Source organism: Vanessa atalanta, chromosome 16 (assembly GCF_905147765.1).
Source record: "Vanessa atalanta chromosome 16, ilVanAtal1.2, whole genome shotgun sequence".
NCBI classification, from domain to species: Eukaryota; Metazoa; Arthropoda; class Insecta; order Lepidoptera; family Nymphalidae; genus Vanessa; species Vanessa atalanta.
Window position 1 is genome coordinate 10,658,416 of NC_061886.1, and position 13,166 is coordinate 10,671,581.

General features: G+C 32.9%; 1 protein-coding gene across 1 annotated transcript in view; it reads left to right on the plus strand.

Moving 5' to 3' along the window:
* The window catches only part of LOC125070133 (potassium voltage-gated channel protein Shaw-like), a 252,867-nt gene that overhangs the window by 30,509 nt on the left and 209,192 nt on the right, over positions 1-13,166 (plus strand). Inside the window, exon 2 of the mRNA XM_047679833.1 lies at positions 11,194-11,343. Within this exon, the coding sequence (XP_047535789.1) occupies positions 11,194-11,343 (150 nt within the window). The remainder of the gene's footprint in view (positions 1-11,193; positions 11,344-13,166) is intronic.

Sequence of the window (13,166 nt, forward strand, 5' to 3'; positions counted from 1 at the left end):
AACCTTGTCGTAATTACAATAAAAAAATGCCAAAATAGCGGCATTGATTATATTCATTTTACAAGAGTAAACTACAAATATTCATATTCAAATTTGGATAAACATATTTGCTTGTGACTGACGCACTATGCGTGTGTACTGCATAACTACTGAGTTCCTTGCTCTGGTGATAGAATGATATTCAAACCTTGTAATATGTGTGTCAAAATCAAAATTGCTTGTAAGAGACGATTTGAATATTTAGTCTTACTAGGTTATGAGTTAGATAAGCTGAGTACACTATTAATTCCTGCACAGTAGGACTCCATAACATAAATATTACCTTGTGCAATGTTTGCCAACGAAGGTGATCAATCATATTTCCTATTTCATATATTTAAATACATTTTTTTTAAATAAATAAATTCGTTTCCATTTCAAATATATCTACGTATATAATACGCGAAAGTACATGTTTCTTTATGGTACGGCAACGAAGAGTGCCTTCACTAAGAAAGATCAAACTAAACATACTTATTTTGTGTACTAAAATATTCAGACACAAAAGAGAATGTTTAAGAATTCTTAAGTAACACGGCGGGGCTTCTTTGAAAGAATTTCAATGTTTTGAGTAATTTTCCCGCCTTTGTTCTAAAGTATTTTGAATGTATGTGTCTTATCCATAGATAACATAACATTAAAATTTAGGATGTTACGATCGTTTATCTACCAAATCGGTATAAATGGAAGTACAAGATTTATTTTTATAGCTTTGTGTAAGCCCATTGTTCAACTCCGTATAATAAGAGGAAGTAGTTTGAATTCAGCTTGCAAGATTTATTCTAATCAAACTAACGAACGTTGCAAGTTAAATAATAGCTTTTAATGGTGCCATCAAATGGAGGGTAGATCCATTTATATTAAAATTAAATTAATATTTTGATTGCTAGCTAAAGCCAATGTTGCCAGAAGTTTGAATATAATTAAGTCAACCACCACACACAACAATATGTACATGTTTAAGAATTATAATATAATAATAAATGATTATAAACGTGGAGGGAAGGATGTCGTGTGTGAGGGGGGGATATGAGTGAGATGTATGTGAACGGTCAGATGACGTATAATAGAGGAGAATGGAAGAACATGCTGACCTGACCCAAAATGGTTTGATACAAGGCCAGGGTAAAGAAGAACAACGAATCTTAACAAAAGTAATTTTATTTTTTATGTATACCCTATGGCACCCTAAATTCGTTCAACTTGTGTATTTTTATATTAATAATATTATAATTATTTAGGTGAATAAAAAGTCATCATGTTTATATATTAGTTAAAACTTACATTATACAATATTTAGTTATAAAATTAACAATTCGCTGGCAACATTGGGAGTTTTATTGTTATGTCCCTTGCGCCTGTAATTAAACTGGGTCAGTCGCCCTTCGTACCGCCTGTCTGTAGCATGGTCTTCATAACAGGAGTGTGGGGAATACACTGAATGTTTTACATATTTAAATAATGACACTCGGATTATTTTAAATATTTGATAATTTACACCAAGTGTTCGATATATATCATGCTTCTCACCTTACAAGACTATTATTGAGTTTTCTATTAAATAATAAAATGCTTTTTTTCAAATGGTCAACTAGGCCACCTGATAAAAAATGGTAAGTATAAGTACCTCTATTCATAGATATCAGCACTTATATTTTCCTTATATCCGTTGTGGCTAAGATGTTACGTCTTTTGTCCTTCAAATCGGAACGCAACTAAGTATAATTGCTGTTTGATGGTAGGATATCCTAATGAGTTGGTGGTAACTACTAATAGTACTACTAATAATATTGCCGGGAAATTTAGAATATAGGTTAGGTTCTTTTACATTTTAGCAATGTTGAAAAGTTGTTGGTATGAATGCTAACCATACGAAGTCAAGACGGATTGCTAGTCAAGCTAGTCCAATATAGAGGCTATACTTAGTGGTTGATATTCAAAGTCATAACGAACATCTGTTTAAAAAAGAATCATAAAATGGACTGAAAATCGGCGAAAGGAACTCAGATGGTTATTTTTGTCTTTAATATTTTTTTGTTATTTTCGATGTGACAAAATACTATCTTGGAGGTTATTAATTTTCAGAAACCTTATTGAGGAACCAATTGAGGAACCAATTGAGGAATGTCAGTAGCAAATATCCTTATATAATTACTTAATCCCGTTATTTTGTCTCTCTCTGGCCTACTGTAAAAGAAAGCAACAAGACATAACTTATCCAATCGTTCATTATAACTATTAAGTCGTTACTTATATGATAAAATTATTTACAAATGGGTTCATAACCATTGGCAGTGTCATCGCTACGAACTAAATTCGCAGCCAAATCGCTACCCAAGGCCGGGCTGTACCACAGTACATTAAGCCCAGTTTATGGCTGCGTAAGACGTTATATTTCCTTCGCCTTAACTATGCCTAGAGTTTAGGAGGTTGCGTTGTAAGATTTTTAAATTCAATTTTAGAAGGATTCAATATAAATTGATATACTTTATAGTAAGCAAGAATAATTCTCGTATATAATAAACGGGGGGAGAAACTCATAAAAAACTGATAAGGTTAAGAGAAACTCATAAGGTTTTTTTTTTACGGAATACCTGGCAAACGAGCAGTTGGTGCGCGTTCAACTTGGAATTCTGGCGACATGTCTTAAGGTGACATTCAGCGGCTGGGATAAATCTTTGGAACAGTTCCCGGGAAAAATGAGTTGGAAGATGCAGAGTGATCTAACATCACCGAAACATCAAAGGATCAGGTCGGACAAAGTTTGATCGTCGATAATTCGAGCGTATAATGCACTAAAACCTTTTCCAAAATGCTTTACAAATTCTGGTATAAGTTTATGTTAATTGGTTTAGTATTATTTTCTATTAGGGTATTGTGCAACCCTGTCTGGGTAGGTACTACCAACTCATCGTACGAAGCAGCAATATTTAGTATGATCGTGTTCCGCTTTGAGGGATGGGTGACCCAGTATTACTACAGACAAAAGGGGCGTAACATCTTAGCTCCCAACTTTGGTGATGCATTGGTGATGTAAGGTATGTTTAATAATTCCTGCAGCACTGATGTCTATGATGGCAGTGGTGACCGCTTACCATCACGTGGCTCATTTGCAACAACCTATATTAAAAAAAAAATGTGACGTCACGTGAGAATAGATTTTGAGGTTATTAATTAAAGTATTTTTTTTTTTGTATTTCACTTGTACTGAGTTACGCTCGCTTTAATTTTTTCGCAACGCAAAATTATATTCCGTAAAATACGATCTCATATATTACGCAAAACTAAATCTGATGGTAGTATTTTATTTTAGATTACATTTTACTTTCGGAATCGTTTGTTTACATTGAGGTTTGAATACATACAAATCAAAATTAAAAATAGCCACTGCACTAATCAAGATCGCATGGAATGAATTACTCTTTGAACCACACAAAGCCTGAATAAGGCCAAGCGTCTAGCTCAAGTAAAGTAAAGTCAGTTGGGTCCAAAATTATACGTGTATGATTGCTCAATTTATTTATTACTTGAAAATATATAATGTAAAAAATATATGAGAAGTCGATTTTAACATACTTCTGTCTTCGTATCGATTATTAAGTTTGCAAATGTGTACATAATTTGGTAACACGATTGGGTATTATTGATTTGATTTGGTGATTAAGACAGAATGTGGACAGTGAATGTCTTCAAAGGCCACTAGCATGTCCGTCAATTCCGTCATCAACCAGTTTGCACTCAAAATCGAGTGCTTATAGTTTGTTTTTCATCATTTTGACAAATCCGAAAGTCGCAGAAGCAAAAAGGTTGTATAATATGGTGCGCAATAATATTAATCGTAGAATTACCTAACTCGTTTTAGGTTAGTGATAGTTTAGTTTTTATATTATATAAAAACTAAACTATCACTTACGAGAACTACATAGTCATCTTATTTGACTTAGTAGTAGTTCATTTTTTATTTATAATAATTATGATTAAAATGAATATGTCACAAAAGTCAGAGAAAAATATACTCAAACGTTTTTCCATTACATTTAAATCCACTTCCATCAGGCGTTTTAAAAATGTTAACTCAAAAATTAATATTCTTTGCGTTAAATTTACATATATACTGTTTATATATTTTTAACATAGTTATTATTTATATGACATTAAACGCTATATATCGCAAAATAAATTGTTGTATATTAAATAATTCCCTTTTACTTTCGTTGCTCTGACTGGATTTCGGTCAAAGTATCCAATTTCAAAGATTAGCCATCTGCAGGAGGTACCAAAGTGCGCAATCTATGACACAAGATCTTCTTAATAAGCCTTTGATAAAAAAATCGATTACCGATTCATTTTATACAAAATTGCCAGAACTTCGTGTTCTGCCTTATTTAATATATTGTTCATGTAAATTTCTGAATTTTCATCATTTAACTAGGAACAATTTTCCTACAGAAATCCAACGAAGTTTCCTTTGTTAGTACGTAGTTTTATCATGAATATACGGACGTTAACATCCTATCTGGGCTGGTCGCGGACATTCTCAGAATAAAGAGTAGTTCATACATAGAAGTGGCATAAGCACGGACTTCGAATAATATTTGAATCAAAATATCTCTTTGGGAATAATTAGTTCATAGCAATTATTAAATAGTTAGTAACAACAAATATTGCGATAAGCTAACGTTTCGAATTATGTGATATGAAACGGGGGATTATATTGTGAGACCACATCCGTTTTGGTTTCATTAACCTCCGCCTGAACTATTTCCGGTCGTGCTGGAATTGAAGTCCTATGGGAGTGTGAGTGCCGGAATAGACTGTGTAATTGTGTTTGTGGACATACTTGAAAGATGACTTCGAGAAATTACCTTGACCATATCGATTAGGAAGACATGATCATCGTTTTATTTAAAAAAATATTCTGTCTGTCTATGCACGTATTGAAATATATTATAGTCTAGCTTTATTTTTAAATAAATGTATATTGTAAGCTTTCATTAAAAAACGTATTTATGAATTTATCATCCATCAAAGAGTAACTGTAATTATTTTTTTTTATTTTTCGATTACATTAAAAACGGTTAAGGTTTGTTAAATGTCATTTTATTGTTTGATATCATTTCTATTTATTTGCTAAAGGCACAATGACTTGACGAGGAACTAACTGCACATAGAATTTTACTCCATTTACGAGTAATAACGGAAAGTGGGACGAACTTACAATCGCTCTATGTCAAGGTCGGAGAATGCAGCTCAAAGCGCTCTTTGGAAGTTTTCACCGTATATTACTAAGAGTTTTATATGATTATGCTCTGTGGCTTACTTAGAGATGAAAGCTTAGTTTTAATACCATATGTATGATAAAAACTTTAAAATTAAATGTAAAATATATGTTCTCTTAAAAATATAAAAATAACAGTAATTTGAAATGTCCCACTTTTGAGCTTGGGTTTCCTTTCGCTTACAGGACATAATTCCGAATATACATTTACGTCACGTCACGTCACGCGGAATGGTTAATAGGTCACCTGATGGTAACTGATCACCACTGGCCACAGACTGTTGGTATTGAATTGTTAATCATTTCTCACATCACCAATGCGCCATCAACTTTTGGAACTAAAATATACTTGGTCCTTGGTGTTATTACACTGGCTCATTCAACCTTCGAACCGGATCACAACAATACCAAGTAGAATAAATTAAGTTGCACTTATATTTTTATTCTTTAAATTTTTTGGTATTTGATGAGGAGCGGGTATTACCTACCGTACCTATTATAAATGATAAATACATGGAAATTAACAAGTGCTAGCACGGCCTTGAACCTTTATTCGGCTAAGATTCAAAAGTTACAACCACTGGACCATTAATCAAAATTAGTTTTTCTAGGCTTCTGTATAAAGAGACAACGACCGGGGCTTGTTTACTGGTGTCGTTTTTCCTAAAGGCCATTGACCTTCAGCTTGAATGAGACGGCTCTGTTTTTTAAATACTGATTTTTCTCTAACGTTGGAGATAGCTTAGGGCCAATAGTAATTACCTTAAACATATAGAGATTGTTTAACTCCAGATATTATCTGTGTTTCGTTATAATCAAATGTGTTTGTTAATCCGTTCAGAAATATTATTACAATCAATTGATTAAAATCTCCAAGTTTTAATTAGAAAATATATTCCGATCAAAAGACCAAGTACCACAAGTAGATGTGGTGATTAATAGCAATTGTTATACACTCTTTATGGTAGGGTGTTGTGTAAGGATATCTGGGAACATTTAGTTACAAAAGTTAGCTAGGGTACATTCCACGTACTAACCTACAGATTAGTAGGAATGTACCCTGGCCAACTTTTTTATAAAATAGGTACTTAATGGTAAGTGATCATCGCATAGCCATTGGCACGTAAAATAAGATGTTATGTCTCTTGTGCCTGTAGTTACACTGGCTCACGCTTCAAACCGAAAATGTAACTGTGTATTGCTGTTTGGCGGTAGAATATTTGATGAATGGATGATACCTACTTCGATCGGCTTGTAAAACGCCGAGTAAAACACACACATTTAAGACCAGATCTGATCTGACGAAATAACATTATATTTTATATTATTGGCATTTACTGGTGATACCAATACCACCATATTCAAAGAAGAACAGATTTTTTTTCTCACATTCATTCGATTCCAACATATAATAGCCGTATTTCTCAACGGTAAATAATTACTTATCGTATCGCCTTTATTATCAGAGATCAAATAGGCCGGCTTTATTCCAGTTTAATCAACGAAGCCTTAATATAATGAAGTCGGGATTGGCTCGAGTATCATCGAACTGTAAGTTTGTATGTATGTTTTTAATGTGTATATCGTGATATGGTCTAGTTTTCTCAATATAATAACGTAAAAATGTTCTGAGGAATTATTAACAGCTCAGAATATCGTTATTACGTACGGAACTCGTAATTTAATTGATGTTTGTGGTTTCAAAACTAGACAAGAACCACTGATAACATAACAAAATCAAAATATGCTTTATTCAAGTAGGCTTTTACAAGCACTTTTGAATTGTCATTTAACAAACTATATCTAGTGAAGCCACCACCGGTTCGAAATGTAGATTCTACCGAGAAGAACCGGCAAGAAACTCAGTAGTTATTCTTTATCAACATCAAAAAATACAGTCATGTTAGTTGAGTACAATTATATATGGATGTAATATATCCTACCTGGAAGTCAACAAGCATTAACTCTATATAATCTTGTATCGAATAATATGCCTTTTTTACCAATGTAACTAAGTAGTAGCTAGTTAAGAATTCAAATGAATTACTTCTAATAAATGTTTTTAGCGTGTAGCAAACTGAAATTATAAACAGAGAGTGCAATGCAGCTCCACACGATACTCTCTAGAGGAATATGCCAAATAATGTTTGAATTGATGAATATATGTTTTTCTGCAATGAAACGTCTGCGTCTATAATTTGTAATAAATAACAATAATCTTAATATTAAATTCAGATTGTTGGTCTGTGCTACATTTTTTTTTTGGAACAGTTCTTTTGCGCAGCTCACAGTAGAGGGAACTGATAGAAATCGTCTCTTGAGGAAAAAGCGTTGCGTTGCTCCATACGACCTACCTATTTCTTTCTCCTTCTTTCTGTTATATGGGGTGATGATAATTGTATTCAATATTATTGATTCTTATTTTTTTTTTAATGTATTCATGTATCTTAATAGAAATTTTATGTCTTCTATTTGAAGTAATCTCAAACGTTGTTAATTTAATTTATTGTATCTATCGTTATTTATGGTGAAATCAAATTCCTTGACATTTTTTTACGTTAACAATAAGTTTTCCATTGCTGGGCTAAGGCTTCCTCTCCCTTTGAGGAGAAGGTTTTTAGCATATTCAACCACGCTGCTCCAATGCGGGTTGGTGGAATACACATGTGTCAGAATTTCGTTTCAGAATTTAGACACATGCAGGTTTCCTCACGATGTTTTCCTTCACCGCCGAGCACCAGATGAATTATAAACACAAATTAAGCACATGAAAATTCAGTGGTGCTTGCTTGAGTTGGAAACCGAAATCATCGGTTAAGATGCACGCGTTCTAACCACTGGGCCATCACAAATATAAAATTCCATTGCCATTCGGTATAAAAAGTCAAGTTATAGACACTAACCCATGTAATAATGTAGATATAATTTTAAAAGAACTTCTAAGGTATACTTTTTAATTTCTTGACAAACCTCAATACTTTGTCCTTGAAAGGACTTCAAAAGAAATAATTGACAATTATAATTTTTTACATTCCAAATGAAATATTAGAGCTTTAAATTAATTTATAATTGCTAGCTCCTGTTGTAATAGGTTGGTCGTTAAGGGTGATTCCACACTGGGAGCATTTTATAACAGTTCAGATTCGAGCATTACATAAGTGAGTGTTACCTTTTCTTTTTCTTACCGTAAAATTTGCGTTTATGATCGCTTCAACCGAAAACTTAAAAACAAGTGACGACAGCAAATGGAATCTTAGATTTATTTATAGGCGATGTTCGTCAGTCAGTCAGTACCGTAAAATAATGCTCAATATTGAATCACAGATTGTTTACTTTAAAGGCGAGCGCTGCCGGTGAAGGTCTCCCCGAAAGAGTTTAGAATATACACGGTTTAAAATATTTTTACTATACAGTATTTTCTCTTTCCGCTATGAGAAAAGCGATCCCGTCACGATTAAAGACTAAAAAGGTGTTAAATGTTTCAAAAATGTTTTTGCACTATTATTAATGGTCCAAGCACTAAGTGTCTGAAGTGCAAAACTGGCAAAGATATAATTTCGCCGTTTGTACACTTTTACCATATAACTCAAAGTCGTTATATTTTTTCTGATATATTTATTAATCATTATCATATTTCAGCTAATTCATGCACCACGCAATGAATTATACACTTAAACTTTCCTCGTGAATCATTCCGTCCTTTGGTGAAAGTCTTACAAAAATCCGTCTGGTAGTTTTTGATTTTATTGTGTTATAACGGATAGACTTGGCGGGGGATTTTCTTTTATAATCTATAGTGAAAAGTCCATGTCTATATTATGTATCAGTATAATAATTCTTCTCAGTTAATAAAAGTCGTAAATTAAAACGAAAAATAATAAATAGCTTTTGGACGACATAATTTTTTTCCAAGGCATACAACGTATTTTGATTATTCTCTCTCTCTCTCTCTCTCTCTCTCGGTGTAAAATTTAATTTAAAAAATGTTCTTTTATATTTGCCTATTTTATATTTAATTATATTATATTACTTAGTGGTAGGTCTTTGCGCAAGCCCGTTGGGTAAGTATCACCCGCTCATCAGATATTCTACCGCCAAACAGCAATACTTAGTGTTATTGTGTTTCGGCTTAAAGAGTGAGTGAAACAGAGTAATAATAAGCATAAGGGACAAAACATGTCAGTTCCCAAGGTTGGTGGTGCATTGGCGATGTAGGGATTGGTTACTTGTTGTTATAGGGCCAATGTCTGTGGGTGATGGCGAACACTTAAAATCAGTTGGTCCATTTCTGCCAACCTGATTATTTATACGTAAAAAAATAAATTTTAAAAGACAATAATACCAATGTTACTCGTGATATTGAAGTTTCTGATTAAAGTACAACTCTTTTTTATTCGTTACAATTTGATGTTAGCTCTGGATCTCAAACAGTAACTTTACTGTTTGAGATTCAGGGCTAACATCGTATTCTTACTAATATTATAATTACAGACAGACGTTTGTTCCTCAATCACCACAGAATGGGTGAGTGGATCGAATGAAATTTGACGCAGGGAGAGATTATTGTCTGGAATTATAGCTTCGAATATATATACTCATAGGCATATAACTACATACAGTAATGAGTATCTATTACATATATTAATTTACACCTCTACTCCGTAACAAGTAGGAGGTAGTATTAATATACTCGTACAAAGATATTTTTATCTTTATTTTTTGATTCAACAAGTCGCCACCATTCTACGCGTTCATGAATTGTAATGTAACTATTTAATTAAGATTAACGTTAATAATTCTTATGTAAATGAATCTATGAATCGATTTCCTATATTGTTATTTAAATCATTCAACAATTTAATATCGTATTTTTAAGAGTAAATAAATCTATATCAATTTAATAAACGTGGTAGTAACTCGGTCTGTATGTCTGTTGTTCTTTCACGATTAGATTTCACTGAACCAAATTTGTTGAAATTTGTTATAAAACCAGCTTGAGTTCAAGGGATGGACATCGATTTATGCTTGACACTTGACGACTAACCCTTAAAACGCAAGCGACAAGCCGCGGTCGACAACTAGTTAAATATATATGGCTATAGCCTTAGTTTTAGCCATATATATTAAATATATATGTTAGAATTTTGTACACGAAGATGGGAAAAAATGTAACTTGATTAATAAAATTTTTAACAAAGGTCGACAATGTATTAAGATTTCTTAGAATCTATTTATTTCCATCATTAGGAAAGGTTTTATTATTCTCAAACAGACGTTAACGACCCACGACTTGCTTATATCACGTCTTTTTATTTAAAAGGGGCTCTGATATGGGCGAATTTATACTAAAGACTTGTACCGATTGATTTGAAGAAAAAACTAGGGAACTGCTTTTGACTCAGTAGTCAGACCAATAAAGACTTATTAAGTTTTCCTGTCTACATATTTTTAGTAGCAGTTCTAAGTCTGGAAGTTCTCAATGCATCTCTAAGAGTAGGAAACATCAAGCAAAGTCGGAAAGTCGTTCTATTTTGAGATTGAAAAATAGATGCAAACTATTTATTAAATCCCTTCTGTATTGTTAGCTACCCCTTAAAATCAGCCAATAGTCAGCCATTCAGCTAACTAGTTATATAAGCTTTATCGTTTAATTTTTTTCCAGTTTAAAGCTGAGTGAGCCAGTGTAAATACAGGGGACATAACATGGCGCAATGGTGATATGTGGAATACAGTATCAATGTCTATGTGCAGTGGTACTGTAATCTATTATCAGTTGGTCCATTTGCTAGTTCACGCATATATTTTAGAGACCATTTCATATTACTTCTCAATAATAATAATTGGTTGCCATTGTAATGGAAATATTTAATTTACAGATACGAAACCTATAAGGCTACATTGAAGAAGATCCCGGCAACGCGGCTGTCCCGTTTGACGGAGGCGCTCGCCAATTACGACCCCGTGCTCAACGAGTACTTCTTCGACAGACATCCTGGCGTCTTCGCGCAGGTTCTTAACTATTACAGGTATGTCATGAGTAATTTAGTCAAAGTGGAAAAAATAAATTTAAAAAATTTCATTCTTGACACCTCTGTGACACATGTAGAAAAGTAATGATCTGTGAATGTCCATTACTGGCTTAAATCCTCCTTTCTACTTCAGAACATTTAGAACTTTTTCATCACGCAGCTCCAATGTCTATGGGTGAGTATACTTGTGGCAGAATTTTATCTGAACCAACAAAGACATTAAATGCAGTAAAATAATAGTGTACAAGTCTGTACTCATACCAAAGAATACCTTTTTTAAGGCAATTCGACGACCTCCGTGGTTGAGTAGTATGTACACCAGTTTTCATGGGGTCACTCCAAGGTTTTAGGTTCGAGTCGATGTAGAAAACGTTCATTAGTTTTCTATGTTGTCTTGGGTCTGGCTTTTTGTGGTACCGTCGTTACTTCTGATTTCCATAACACAAGTGCTTTAGCTAGTTACATTGGAATCAGAGTAATATATGTGATGTTGTCCAATATTTATTTATTTATCTAATGGCAACAAGTGACAGACCATCAATTTTCAATCTTTACGTTGTTGTTCAGTTTTTTTGTGGAATAGAATCGAAGCTGGAACCTCACCCGTGAGAAAACTGCTAGACTCATGACATAATTCACCTACATTGTAGGAATCAACAACATTTCTAATACCTTTTATTTCCCGCAATACGAATGTCCACAGACAGAGACAAGCATTTATCATTTTGTAGCTAAATGTCTGGAATGCCTTCCTCTTTAAACTTTTAATTTGTGAAATGATAGATCTCGACAAACAATACAGTTCCGTTGGCGAATAAGTACACATATATTTATCACTTAAACTTGACAATGTTCTTTAATCAAATATAATATGTTTTCTTGAAGTAAGTTTTTATAAGCACTTTTTAATCGTACTTTTAGAATATTATGTAAAGTGTAACGCTACTAATAATACTGGAGGTAGGTACCAAGATCTATTATCTACCATTTCCATTTAAATTAAAAAGTTATGTCAATCAAATACAATGAAATCATATAATATATACTGACTGGAATTCAACAAATAATAACTCCGCGCCTGTTATGAATAACAGAATCTTGTGTTATGCAAAAGGCCTATAATAATTTCAGTTATTACTTATAATTACAATCAAAATATTCGTCTTCAAACCTAATCGTCATCCAAATAATATTTTTGTCCCATTTGCTGTTGGAACACTTGGTCTTCGGAGTAGTAGTGCAAAAAGTTTCATTAAAATTATACCACCTCGCCTTATTACCTACACTGGTTACAAGACACCAGGACTTTGGTCCATTTTCGTCCAGAGGATCGGAATTGCGATTAAACGGTAAAATGCTGCTAGCGTTCTTGAGACCGTTTATACAGTAAATATATTTAATTGTTTTTGTATATTCAGGACTTAATCTTAATGACCATAATATTGTTTGTCCATCATTCTCCCAGTAGATAATTAATCAAAGGAATGTTAATACAGGCTTAACTAATAATTCTATATGAAGCGAATGGATTAAGTTAAATAAGCGTTTGTTACATATATTACACGAGGATATATTTTATCTTTCGCATTTAGTCTTTGAAAACTTAATTATCAATACAGAAAACGTTACGTTGACCTCAATAAATATTACAGGAAATTTAAATTTACGCTTGTCTCGTTGAAATTTAAGCGGATTTAAGTATGAAATGCAGCTTCGTCATGTTACAGGTGTACAATTAATTCAGTAGTTAATCTTTTCTATAGTTTTAATTACAGCGTATGTCAGTAAACAATAATTATTTTTTTTATATATCCTGCCTA